The 14,228-nt window shown below is 41.3% G+C and overlaps 1 protein-coding gene across 3 annotated transcripts in view; it reads right to left on the minus strand.

The window, feature by feature from the left end:
• The window catches only part of GRM1 (glutamate metabotropic receptor 1), a 220,941-nt gene that overhangs the window by 62,253 nt on the left and 144,460 nt on the right, over positions 1–14,228 (minus strand). For all 3 annotated transcript variants that reach the window (XM_068395764.1, XM_068395779.1, XM_068395773.1), the window contains exon 3: positions 12,236–12,471. In XM_068395764.1, the coding sequence (XP_068251865.1) occupies positions 12,236–12,471 (236 nt within the window). The remainder of the gene's footprint in view (positions 1–12,235; positions 12,472–14,228) is intronic.

Raw genomic sequence — 14,228 nt, forward strand, 5'->3', positions numbered from 1 at the left:
ATTATTTTAATGGAAGATTCACAAACAGGGTGAATGGAAGGAGGGCTTTTGCCCTGTCTCATCCTGGTCATAGACTGTACTCTGATCTAGCATCACAATCCCACAGTCCCGATTTATTCTTTGACTTCAATTCTTTCCTTTTTTAAATTATTCTCTCTTCTTTTCTTCTGTCCCCTTTCTTGGGAATATGACAACAGGGAATTAAATTTTTTGTTCTTACTGTGTGTCCTGTAGCTTCTTCTGTCACTCCCAGTTTAACAATAAACTATCTGTCTATCGCTGATCCTCTCTCTCAGAGTCTGCAGGGTCCCACAAGTGCCCGTGCTCCCAAGCCTCAGGCACCATTTTAATGTGATTGGTTATTATCACAGAAACCTTGGATGTGCCTGCTTCTCTTCCTTTCTTTACAGCCTTCCTGCAGTGCCATCCTGGATCCTGACCCAGTCTCTCCAAGGACAGGATTCCACAGAGCCCATTTTCTACATGACCTGAACACCTGTGGAGAAACAATTAAAAAGAAAGAAAACCCAACCTTCAGTCTTCCCCTCTCCCTCAGATAACTGTGTAACCTTGCTGCCTTATTCACACACTTCATTAAAGACATATTTAGAACTCCTATTCTTAACAGATCTGTTATTTGGAACAAGTCTAGCAGATAATGAGACAGGAATGAACACACCTAAAATCGAATATATTTACAAATTTAAACACATTTTTGCAGATTTTAATTTTATTTGACTAGCGTTAATCACACTTTTCCCTCTTAATTAAAAAAAAAGATGTTGTCAGAAGATACCCTTACAGATATCCTATTATAACACACAATGATGGAAAAATGAAAAGCACAGGAAATTGGACTGATTTGATTTCAAGTGTCATACTTTTCATGTGAAGCCTGGGAGTTTATCTCAAAGAAAGAGACAGAACTCAGTAATTGTGCTGCAGCTTTCAGAACATTAACCACCTTAGATGCTTAAATTAGGAACCTGAATACATATTCAGGCAGCTAATTAATTGACTTGATTAATACCTGAACTTCTCTAGCTGCTGTTGACTTCCATGGGAATTACGGGAGATCAGTACACTTAAAAATCAGGCCAATTTATCTAGGTCTCAGAGCATGCACTTCAGGAGACTAATTTTGGGCATCTTCATCAGAAAATGCTGGTTCAGAGTTGAAAATAAGCAACCTTCATATTAAACATAGAATGTATTACCACCAAATGGGGCAAAGAAGTTTACAGAAATCTAGTCTCAGTATGTGTTAAACATTTGGCATCAGTACTACACCCAAAACTATTAGTCAGGGTCTTTAGATTAGTTTGGAAAAATATGGTGAAAATAATAAAATACACATATTCATTAACCTATCCTCTCTGGAGATCTGTGCTCCTATCTGGCATGGAGACAGCAAATGGAACAAATCACATTAACTGTTCTCCGTTCATTGATCTACACATGTAAACATCTAAGCTCATGGTTGTCAGCGTATGGGCATAAGATCCTGAGGACTTCAAAGGTATGAGTCAATATCTCATGATAACATTGGACCAAGTACGCCCCTCGTGGTAGGATACCAGCCCATGGCTGGCAGGCACAGACTAGCTGGCTTAATTGGTCTTTTCCTATTTCAAATTCCAGTGGTTCTGTATGAGTCTGAAGAACAGTCAGGAAAGATATCTAATATTTATCATGCTTTAAAACAGTATCGATTTAAGATGGGTGTCAGAATTCTTGCATGACAGTGTACCACCCATCAGCCAGTACTAGTGTGGGGTTTTTTTCTTTTATTATTATTATAAAAGAAGACACCACTTCTTCCTCACTTCTGTTCTTAATGTTAAGGTGGTATTAGGAGCACTAGCATTGGCTGCCTGAGTATAAATCAATGTGAACACCAATGTGTCTCACTTCTGCAGAAATATAGCTCCCTCTACATTCCTCCTTTGCCAAGTTTACTGCTGTTTTTGTGGTTTTGTTTTTTTTTTTTTTTTAAATAGACCATATCCTCACACAAGAAACCTTCTGTTTGAAGGACTAGCCTCCTGGAACCACATGGCTGCATGCCGATGGGGTGGCTTCCACACAGGCAACGTGAGTAATCGCTGTGTGCCCAGACTACATGGCAGCCATGCAGTTGCTCTCAGAGACTCCTCTCGCTTCCCAGTATCAAAGACAGCTGCTGCAGCTGCTCTGGAGCTCATGAGTAAAATGGCCTCAGCCACCCTAACTAGTGCCCAGTTGGACTATGTTATAATTTACCAGAGCACGCTCACAGTTTTTGTTTTAAGTGTAGTTTTCAAATGATTGTTAGGAGGATCCAAATATTCCCTTGTAACCCTAGCAGTACGCAATACATTAATCGCAAATACACAGATCACAAAGATCCACTTTATCTTCCCCTTAACTGGACATATGCCCAGAGCTGTGATCAAGTACAGTATCACAGAAAAGATTCTGTGATAAGCTAAGATTAGAAGCTTCTGAATGACGTCTGCATGAGGACAATGCATCGCTGATGAACTAGAGATAAGCAAATCAGAAGATAAAATAAGTGGTCCTAATCTTTATTCATAGATTAAATTCAACAGAAAAACAGAAGCAGGATTCCTTCAGAACTGAAAGAATTTTAAAAGCATTCATTTTAGCACACCTTTTTTCCTGGGTGTAGCCAAATGTGACAATGCAGAAGAAAAAAGGGCCAGCCCAGCCAAACCCAAATTACTGAAGTACTTGAGATCTCACATGAAAATGAGCCCTTGCGATGTGAATTTTTAGACAAAATAAACCTGGAAAAACAGGCAGAGTAAACTGGCCTTTGCAGAAAGTAGACAGTACACTGCATAGTATGATGTGCAGAGTGCTATTGCTTTGAAGAGAACAGCCCTGATTTTCTATCCCTATGGAGCTGAGCCTGAATCCAGAGCTAAATTTAAGATTTGAACTTGCAGGTTCCTCCATATTATATGAATCTCAAAAATCTGAGCTGAAGGAAAACTTTGGAAATCATCTTCTCTCGCACCTTGCCATGCTGCAGTGGCCCTCTCTGGCTCAGCCAGCAGCCCAGCTTAGCTGCAGTAGCTGTTTTCATTATTTTTCCCTAGTTCCCTCCACACTAGCAGACTTCTGCATTCCCCCAGATCTCCCAGTATGAGTGGGAAAGCAGAAGTTTATTCTGGCAGTGCTACTCTTTGCAGCACACACCTTCCATCAGATTATCTTCTCTATGGATACCAATACAGCGTATTCTGAGTAGGAAAGTTTGTGGTTTGTATGGTTCAAGTTTTACTACTCAGGCTCATAATTTATTGTTCCTTAGGCCACTGCTAGCCCAGGATCTATTAAAAGGAACCCATTTATTTTAAGAACTCTGTTGGCTATTTTTCAGAAAATACCCTTGTGCACAAAGGGTACCTCTGGGCTGCAGCTAGACATGTGTGAGTGTGTGTTTGTACCTACACACGTTAGACTCTACTGTATCTCCTTTGCACCCATATTTATGGGGTAATGCTGCCAGTAATGACAGCTTGTAAAATTGCAAGCTGATTTTAAAAACTTTCCACCTACAGGTAAATGAGGAAAGGGAAGATATGATCTAATAAAAGACCAGGAGGGCTGACAGAAGGCAGTTGGCCTTGTTTTCAGATGAGTTACCTGCGTTATTTCATCTGGTTTACTTACTGATTTGGTTAAATGCTTATATCTAGGCTAATTGTTCTCATGTGTGACCTGCACAAACAATGGATTTCTAGAAACAAGCCAATTAATTTTAATTGTGTGCTTTTGTCCTCACCATGCTCCCGATGGAAGTTCAAAGCACCCGTGACAGTCTGAGCGGTCAGGAGTGCCCCGTTGCTCTCCAGGCACAGGAGACAGGAGCCCTGAGGAGGCACAAGGGAGCGTGATTCATGTGTCCTGTTCCTTTGCAGCACCATCGGTTTACTCATGTAATGGAGAAGGCTGAATGTCACAAGCCTACCCAAGGATTGTTTTAATCCCAGAAGGGGAAGCTTTGACTGTTAAAACCCACAACGGAAAATGTAGGTGTAAATATTAGATTCAGAAAACTTTTGTCATATCCTTCTGTAATATGTATATGTTCTGTAAACTGTCTTCTATGCTGTTTACAAAGGTATATGTATACTGCTTCTTTCCTTTATTTGATGACGATCTCATTTTTTCATGGATCCCAAAAGAAGAAAAATATTTATTGTTATTGTATTTTGATTGACAGCCCGGTTTAAAATTATTTTTGGAAATATAAAATATTAGATAAATGTAGCTGTTTTCTTCCAAACACTGAAATAAGAAGCTAGAAGCAAATGAACAAAAACCTAGCTATAGATAATGTCATCTCTGAATAATTCATATGATTTTTCACAGATAAGCACATTAATAATCTTCCTTTTCTTTAAACCTTAAAAGCTGTTGGTAACCTTGTCTGGGAAATAAAATGAGACTACAGCTCTCCTGTTTTATCTACTGTAAAAAAGCCTTGAACAAAAAGTTCAGCAACTGAGTTCTTTCAGACAAGTTGTCCCTAATAGGCTTCATTCCAGGTGCTCATGAAATTGAGATCAGTTTTGATCACTACTGTGGGATGAGTCGTAGGATCTCCTGGCTCAGGACTGAGGACAAAGAGAGTGACACAGAACTCAGCCCCTTCTCTGCTGCAGGGACCTAAGTATATAATGGGAATACAAAGCAGGGGTTAGGGAGAGTGAGTTGCAGGATACACAAGGTATAATACATGTTGAAGAAGTCATGGCATGTCAATAGCTTAATTCCTTCTTCAAAAGCTTATGAATGTGTCTCCTATATACTGCAGCGGCTATTTACAAGCAGTGACTGACCTGGCAGAGCATGCACTCAGGCTATTGTCTTATATTTAATTTTTCTGACATACCGTAGTGAAAGTAGCTCCTACTGCAGGTGCTTCTGCTGATGCAAAGTCTCGTGGGACAGGTGCTCCATGGGGGAGCCTTGTAGATGTTGAGATTAAAGGGATGTTCTCAGAGAAGCACCTACAAACACCTCTGGCACACCAGAATGAGCCCTAATAATGTCTGCTGGATCTAATTTGTCCAGCTCACAACATAACCTTAAACACTCTGAAAACCACTCAGATCATTCTCACCGGAAATGCATTCACCCTTTCAGCAAATTGTAGAAAAAAAACAGTACACATCCTGGAGTGCTTTGTCCACTGATATGAGAAAATGAGGGCCCCATGTTATCTCATATAAATTCACCAAAACTAAGATGGGTCTTGAGAAAGAATTCCTTCATTAAGAGAAGCTCTAAACTACATTACTGGTGGACTGGATGTAGTCTGAAAGATGCATTAGTCAAGTACAAAACTGTCTGAGGATGGTAATAGGTCAGTCATCAGTCGTCTGTCTTCCTATCTGGTGCAACATATACAATGAAGGAAAACTTCACAGACAAATACAGGAAAACAAACATCACAACAGATGTGAGTAAAGGTTCTGTACATCTTCTAAAAAGACATTATTATCCTATGTCAGAAAAAAACCCAACCTCACTAAAACTATAAGGACTCTATGTCTGGATGAGATAAAACCAGTTACTTTTTAATGAGTGGGTCATAATGGTGGCAAACACTTAGGGATGCTTTTCAGAGAAATCTTAACTAGAGGAAAACAAGTCAAGCTCACTCCAGAAGCACTGGCTGCACCCAGACTGATTGTAGTTTTCTTGAACCGAGACAGGAATTAGCAGATAAAGCAATTGTTATGGCATGACCAAGGTGTGAGTAAGCACCCTACAGGGAACTTGGACTGTGACCTCCTTTGGACAAAAAAAAATCTACATTTCTTTTTCTTGTCTGCCATAAATACGTTCACTGAAAAATAACCCTTCTCCTCAAAGATCAATTGAATCGATGAATGAATCATGAATTGCCCACTTTGTTCCACTTAATGCTCTGTTGAAAAATGTCTGTACTGATTGCCTGCCAATGTGTTTTGTTGTCCCAGCAGATGAACTGCTGTGAGCATAATCTGACGTTTGCATCAGTTCCATAACCAATTTCATAACTGTCTCTTGTGGCACAGAGAAGTACTCATCCCACTCGGTTTACATAAACTACAGCCATTGTATTATCTGCCAGGAGGTGAATAAGGCATTCTGTAAAAGAGCAGTTAGATCTCCATTCAAGTGTTTGCACTGCCCTGAGTTCTACACCATTTCTGCGTGTGACTTGCATTTAACTCTGGCCTGTGTGGGCTCACCAATTCCAACGGAGAAATATTTGTCACTGTAGTTTTGTGGGGAGAAAAACACTTCCATTCTGGCTATTTCTATAAGATCAGGGAGGAGAAAACATCCTACAGAACTGTTGGAAGGATATCTGAACTCTATTGCCTGACATACACAATCTATCATCTAATCTTGCTGTCAGTGTACAATCTCTGTACAATCTCCAAAATATGGAAAAAGTTGAGTTGTCTGGTGAACTGAGACAAGTTGTGACTGTTGCTTGGGGCAGTGCCTGAGGTTGTGTGTTAAGGGAACTTAGTGTCACGTCCATCTTGATTTAGGTAGCGTCTTAGTATCTCAAATTCAGAAACAGCTTTTTTCTGTAAGTGTTAAAACGGTCCGCTCTGTTTTGACTTTTCATCTGAAGGTCATGGAGAATGGTGTGAAGTTCTGAACCCTGCGATGAGTCGGGGGTCTGTGTGGAGTTGCAGGACATGCCTTGTTTCCTAAAGAATGTAGCTACTACATGGAAAACATTGAAAGTACCTTAGTGGCATGGACAGTTTAAGAAGAATAACTCTGCACTGGAAGTGATTTTGGCCTGCTAGATATCAAGGAAACTATAGCAGAATGATCACATACAAATAGCTCTTTTCTACTGTGGTGGATTGACCTTGGCTGGCTGGCAGGTGCCCATCAAGCCACTCTCTCACTCCCCCTCCTCAGCAGGACAGGGGAGAGAAAATAAAATTGAAAACTCATGGGTCAAGATAAAGGCAATTTAATAAAGAAATGCAAAGGCCATGCACGGAAGCAAAGGAGAACAAAAAGATTTATTCTCTACTTCCATCAGTAGGCAACATCCAGCCACTTCCTGGGAAGTCAGGTCCCAGTACGTAGTGGTTGCTTTGGAAGAAAAACGCCTTAATAACATATGCCCCCCTCCTCCTCACCTCCCCCTTTCTCTTAGCTTTTATTGCTGATCACAACATCATATGGTAGGGAAACTTTAGTCAGTTTGGGTCAGCTGTCCTAGCTGTGTTCCCTCCCAACCTCTTGCCCACTCCCAGCCTACTGGCCTTTGAGGAGGGGGTGACAGGTGGAGAGACAGCCTTGATGCTGTGCAAGCACTGCTCAGCAGTGGCCAAAACACTGGTGTGTTATCAACACCTTTCTAGCTAGCAATAGGAAGCACAGCAGTATGAGGGCTGCTATAGGGAAAGAGAACTCCATCCCAGCCAGATCCAATACATCTACATATAAGACAATTTCTAGACTTGAATCCTATTGGGTTGAGGAAGGACATCTCCAATAGCGGGGAGAGAAAGAAAGGGAGGGAAGAGAGAGGGATAGAGGCATTCCCTTATGAGAGGCATTTGGCTACATTAACAAAGAATGAGTCAAAAATAGCTCCCACTCATTTGGCTGCCACCCAAGTGGGAAAAGTTGTTTAATTTTTGCAAGAAGGGATGATCCAAAAGAGCAGTCACTGCAAAACTCTCAATGATTGTCTTCTCATCCCATGAATTGGTGCTACTACCATATAGTCCTAGTACATCCAGATAAGCTGTTCTGAAAATGTGGCCAGTTGTTAGGCATCCCACAGACTTCACAAAGTAGAACACACTTGGACTTGCTTCCTTCCAGTAGTGCTTAGGCCAGACAGACATTTTTCCCCCCAAAATACACATGTACATTCAGAGTCCAGTGTAACATGAGAATTCCTGAAGGACAACATCAGTCTTCTCAGGGACTGAATGAGGGAATTCAAGCAGTAATTCCTGTCATCAGAGAAGGGGAATTTCTAGGAAATGACTTTCCCTTGCTTCACAGAGAGCCTGCAATCCCAAGCTAGTGCTGACTCAACAGTAACAGGGTGTGAGAAATTGCAAATGCAGCAGCTGTAATTGCTTGAGAAGTCCTTGCCTATCCATGAATGCTAAAAATCGAACTTCACATTCCAGTGGCAATCACTCAGTAAAGTGATTAGGTTGATACGAGCAAATTATACTGGGCAGGCAGTAATTGAAGACTCTCAAATATAAACTTTGTAATTAATCTCCTTTTCAAAATGGATAGGTCCAAGTATTCTGAATCTTTTTTCATGAGGTAGTCAGAGAACACCACTGCCTTTTCTTTTTTTTTGTTTCTGGCTGCTCCTAGGCAACCCACTGCTGGGTAAATACAAATACATAATGCTCCCCTAAATATCACAAGTATTTTTGTCCTTGGTTTTCTTTTTCACTAGATAGTTTCCTGAGATGTTAACTCTCCAGACATGAAAGATGATGAACTTGAGCAGTCTACTGCATTTGAATCAATTTCTGTCTATGCAAAAGTATGGGTGTGCTTTGTTCTCAGTAAGGAGTACCAGTTCTGGAATACAGAACAGATCAGGACCCAGAGATAGTCACAATGCATGCTAATAATGTGCATGGACTCCTGGGACTGCAGGGGACTGAGCTTTTTCCATAATGCAGGACCCTATGTACCTTGTTACAGAAATATTGATGGAATACTGTGAGCTAAGAGTGAAAGCTCTTAGATATAATGGAGTTAAGGCACTTGATACAAGTATTGAATACTGATAACTTTCCTGCGGTGATGCAGTAGTAGCAGCAGTACTTAGATTTGTAGTACCACAAAGAAGTCAGAACTTCATCTATTGGCACTTTTAATAGATTTCAAATATTAGTGCTTATTATCTATTGAGCAGCATGGATTCTTTCCTTCAAATTTGTGCATGGAGATACTTTGTGAAGGAGGGAAGAGGCAATGCAGACTCTTTTTTTTACAGAGAGTTTATGAAAAGGCCTGTATCCAAACCTATGATACAGTTTCTTGGTATCACAGAATCACAGAATAACAGAATGTTAGGGATTGGAAGGGACCTCGAAAGATCATCTAGTCCAATCCCCCTGCCGGAGCAGGATTGCCTAGACCATATCACACACGAACGCGTCCAGGCGGGTTTTGAATGTCTCCAGAGAAGGAGACTCCACAGCCTCTCTGGGCAGCCTGTTACAGTGTTCGGTCACCCTCACCGTAAAGAAGTTTTTCCTCATATTTATGTGGAACCTCCTGTGTTCCAGCTTGCACCCATTGCCCCTTGTCCTGTCAAGGGATGTCACTGAGAAGAGCCTGGCTCCATCCTCATGACACTTGCCCTTTACATATTTATAAACATTAATGAGGTCACCCCTCAGTCTCCTCTTCTCTAAGCTAAAGAGACCCAGCTCCCTCAGCCTCTCCTCATAAGGGAGATGTTCCACTCCCTTAATCTTATCTTCGTGGCTCTGCGCTGGACTCTCTCTAGCAGTTCCCTGTCCTTCTTGAACTGAGGGGCCCAGAACTGGACACAATACTCCAGATGCGGCCTCACCAGGGCAGAGTAGAGGGGGAGGAGAACCTCTCTTGACCTGCTAACCCCACCCCTTCTAATACACCCCAGGATGCCATTGACCTTCTTGGCCACAAGGGCACACTGCTGGCTCATGGTCATCCTGTTGTCCACTAGGACCCCCAGGTCCGTTTCCCCTGCGCTGCTCTCCAACAGGTCTGCCCCCAACTTGTACTGGTACATGGGGTTGTTCTTGCCCAGATGACATATGGTACTGTCATACTAGACCTCCTTGGAGAGAAAGGCTCCACCAGCAAGTCTGAAGGTGTTAGTATTTGAAGTGACATTCTTAACCTTGCAGAAAGGTCAGATAAAGATATGTGTGCAGAAAGCTCTGGTGGTGCCAGACAGTCACCAGTCAGCTCTGTACAGTTAAAGAAAAATAAATATGGTATTTTCTTGCCCCCAGACTCACTGGGGACATGTAGGTCTCTTGATTCTGTAGGTATGCCATTACTGGGAATAGATACCTTATGGTACTTCCCTTTGGTGGTTTGGGACATTTATGAACTTAGTTGTGTGTGATAAGCCCAAGCCCAAGGGTTATCAGTGGTCACCACCAAATTTAAGAGCCGATTGCTTTTCAGCAAAGCCTAAAAAGTATTGCACATTTTGAGGCTTCATGCAAAAACTTTCAGCTTTTTAGAGGAAGGAAAGACCTTTGAGTGCCTGAATTGTGACTATTAACTGTCAGAGTCTACCAATGTAGACAAATGTTTTTTGTGTTTCACTAGTATGATCAGAACATAGTGGTTCCTGTCTCTGACACCTGACACCTTGAGAAGCACAGAACACCAGGGAAGGCATGTAATGGTACCTCTGCAGCACCCTCTCTAGTGTCCTGTGGCTTCAGCCCTGGGATGTTGTGAGACAGTTTGGGGTGGTTTGTTTTTCTTTTTCCATAAAACTGCCCTTACTGGTTTTCTTCCATGAATTTGTTTAACTGCTTTTTTGGCTCAAGTACAATTTTAGAGTCTACAGCAACCACTGTCTGAAAACTCAGCTACACGTTCTGTGCAGAAGTATCCCATCTTGGACGTTTTGAACTCGCCACCTGGTATTTGCCTTTGATGCAGCAGATGAAGAATGACTATGCTGGTTTAGACTAAAGATTTTCGTTTCATAACCAAACAGAGGCTGGATAACAAACTACCCGTGTTTACAACAACTGCTGAGATTTCCTCAGAAACGAGACTTTTTATAGAGTATCAGCATGAAATCTATTTATGTGAATGGAATGACCAGAACAATGCAATTTTAAGCTTCTTTTCTTAAGAAAGAAGGCTATGCATTTGCACTGTGCATCCATCATTCAAACTCCCCTAAGTAATTTCTGCCCTTTTTGTCCTATATTAACTCCTTTGTCTGGGCTGAAGCAGTCTCAAAACCAGTTAAATATATATACCATAAATCAACATTTTGGTAGAGTCCAAAGTTAATGATTCCTTTGAGGAAAAGATGTCAGCATAAATAACATTTATTTAGCCCGTGTGGCTTGCCATTAGCCCCTTAGCACCCAGATGGGCCAGCCTGTCTGCCAGTCAGCACATCAGGCCAGTTTTGAGTCAGTGACAGTATCTGGTGATATGTCTCAGCTGTTAATAAGAGAACTGGGGGGAAACAAATGGTAATGTAGAAGGTGTTGTTAAGAAGTGTTACTGATGGAGAAGGAAAGAACTAGAAACACTATGGGAATTCATCTCAGGCAGCACATGAAGACCAAATGACATTACTGCTACAGGACAGAAGAAGTGGAGACATAAAGAATGGGACACAAATCCATGGGAAGCCAGGCTTCATTAGTTTTGTTTCTAAGAGAGCAACTTCCTTACTATCAGAATATACCCTTTTCACTAGAAACAAAATATTTACAAACTGCAAAAAAATATTTGCAAAAATTATTCAGCATGTATTCTACAGAAAAGTGTTTACCTCTCACTCAATTTACTAATAAACTTAATCTTACTGAAAAATTTTAGTTTATTTTCTCAGATTCTGTCATGGAAGAGAAAACCTGTCTATGCACAGATACACTTCTCTTGCTATGAGGTAAGAGTTACTTCTATCTGTAGGACAGTGTGTTTTTTATACGAGTGCCATGTAGTGGAAACAAACTATAAATGTTTTAATGAGTGAAGAAAAGAAAGGGTGAAGCAGATGACTGGCCAATTTTAAGACTCGTCAATTTTCCTTAGAATTTGTTTTCTGCCATAGTATTTTCTGTGAATTTCCTGATTATTCAGCTGATCAGAAAAGCTGTCTTTGAGGAAAAAAAGTTTAAATTTGTTCCTATTTTTGTTAAAATTTAATGGTTACTTATTTTTTACAAGCCATATTACAAATTTGGACACTCATGTTAGCCTCAGCATAGCCCTAAAACATGAAAAGGGAACGAGTCACTCTATAAGAGAGCAGAACTAAATTGAGAGGAGGTTGTGCAACCAGTTCCAGACACACTCCTGCCACAGCTGGGATTTATACCTGTGCAATTTGAGGTTGGAACTTTTCACTGGTGATTTATACATTTAAAAAAGACAAAAAAAAAGCAAAAAACCCAAAGACTTTTTTTTTGCCAGAGCACAGATTCAAGCAGGAAGATAGTTGACAGGTTACCAGTGCAGTTCTTCTGGAAGTTGGGATTCTCTAGTGGGTGCCCCGGGATGCGGCACTGAAATCTGTGCTGCCAGAACTCGGGAAACCAGGGGTTGCGGGTGTTGGTGTCCAGATGCAGCTTCAGATAGTAGTCATCAAACGACAAGACCTCTGGAGACTGCAGTTTGATAGTGATGCCTCCATTTGCTTCAGGTTCGTAACCTTCAATGACTTCATCTCTGTCTGCCCAACCGTCACTGAAAAGAGGCAAAAACCCACTTGTTACACAAAGACAGGAAGCTTGTTTTGAAAAAGCAACCAGCCAAAGGCAGGCCAGCACCCTTGGAAGCAACTGATTAAGGAGCAATCTAAAGGTACGTCTAAAATTCAGGCAGAGAGGGAAAGAAGAAAGGACAGTGATGGAGACTTGTAATGATCAGTCTGACTGATTTCATGCAGAGTCCTCATTAACTCATCTGGAATGATGAGGATTTATCCTTGTCGCTCTGGAAAGGGTTTTTGGGCATAGCTTCTGGTGTGATGTCTTTATAACTGAAGAGATTCTGCCTTATTTACGCTGTCCTGTAAGGGGTGAAAACTGAAAGAATTAATATCAATGGAAAGGAAACTGAGCCAGGATCCTGTGTGTTTTGCAGAAGAGATCTCAGCATGCAGGGATCTTACAGCTAGAAGAGTAATTCAAATCAAACATAAAGTGAGAAATGCATTGTGTTGGAAGAGAATGCAATAATAATACTCGATAAAGTTAACCAAACTAAAAAGAAAACCACATGCTATTCTCACACTGCATGAGATTTGTGATAACATGCTTTTTTTTACCCTTTTTTTTTTTACCCTTTTTTTTTTTTTTTACCAAACAATGGCTTTCTATTTTACTTCTCTGTTTATTCATGTAAGAGGTACTTCTAAAAACCTGAAGATAAAACTCTTTCCTGACAACATTCTTTCATGGAAAATTTATTTTAACAGGTTTAAATAAAGTCCATTGGGCTTAGCATCTGACTTTTAGTTTAGTTCTTGTAACAAGAAGTCCATTGATTTAGTGTCATTGTCCAGTTCTTATTAGGGTCCCCTAAGAACAGTGCTATTATGGTCCAATTTAACTGCAAATATAAGTCAGCCATTGCTCAATTATAATATGCTGGCCATGTCATGAGAGAAATAAATTATTCTGGCACCTCAGATCTAGTTCTGTCTACTCAGAACCAAATCAGTGGCACTGTTGCTGTGAAAAGCAGACAGATGAGGCACTTCCAGCAGCAAAGAGCTCAAGAGGAAAATGCAACTGACCACTAAGAGAGAAGTCTCTGTTTCACCCAAAAGAGCCTTGCATCTGAACTCCAGACAGACTGAAAGAAGGTCCTTGTTAGGAGCCTCTTACACACAGCCTTGAGAAGAGCATCGGGGCGCAGACTGTACCAGCTGAGGGCATTTATGAGATACTCAGCATAGACGTGCCTGGGACTCCACAATGGAAAACAGACAAGATTTGAAGTAGCAAGCTCTGTCACAGCCCTAGTCAAACAGGTGCAAAGTTACTGTGCATTGGGCACTTGCGAGTCTTTGGTCCCCGCCCATCAGACTAAACGGCTGCAATGGTTTAGCTGATGTTCACATTAACTGCTGCAGCTGTCCATATGGGACACGTGACACAGGCCTCTATTGCAGCAAGTTATTTCAGACATGGGACATCTGGCAGCCCACCGACTGAGTGATCAATAGATTCCTTTCAGCCTGGGCCCGGGGACCCACAAAGCTATACTTTAAGATGGCACTACATGGCAGCTTTGAGCCAGGATTTCTTCTTGGTTTCCCCCTTTGCCAAAGCCTTGCAGTTGAACTGCCCAGAATTTCTGATCTTATAAACCACTGACCAATACCTTCATATAGCCAGGAAGCATGAGATACACGTGTAGGCACATTGCATCTCACATGTGGTATGAGAGTGGAGAGCAAGGGGAGGCGCAGCAAGTAGTTCACAGGAGGGAGACAG

Source organism: Nyctibius grandis, chromosome 1 (assembly GCF_013368605.1).
Source record: "Nyctibius grandis isolate bNycGra1 chromosome 1, bNycGra1.pri, whole genome shotgun sequence".
NCBI lineage: Eukaryota > Metazoa > Chordata > Aves > Nyctibiiformes > Nyctibiidae > Nyctibius > Nyctibius grandis.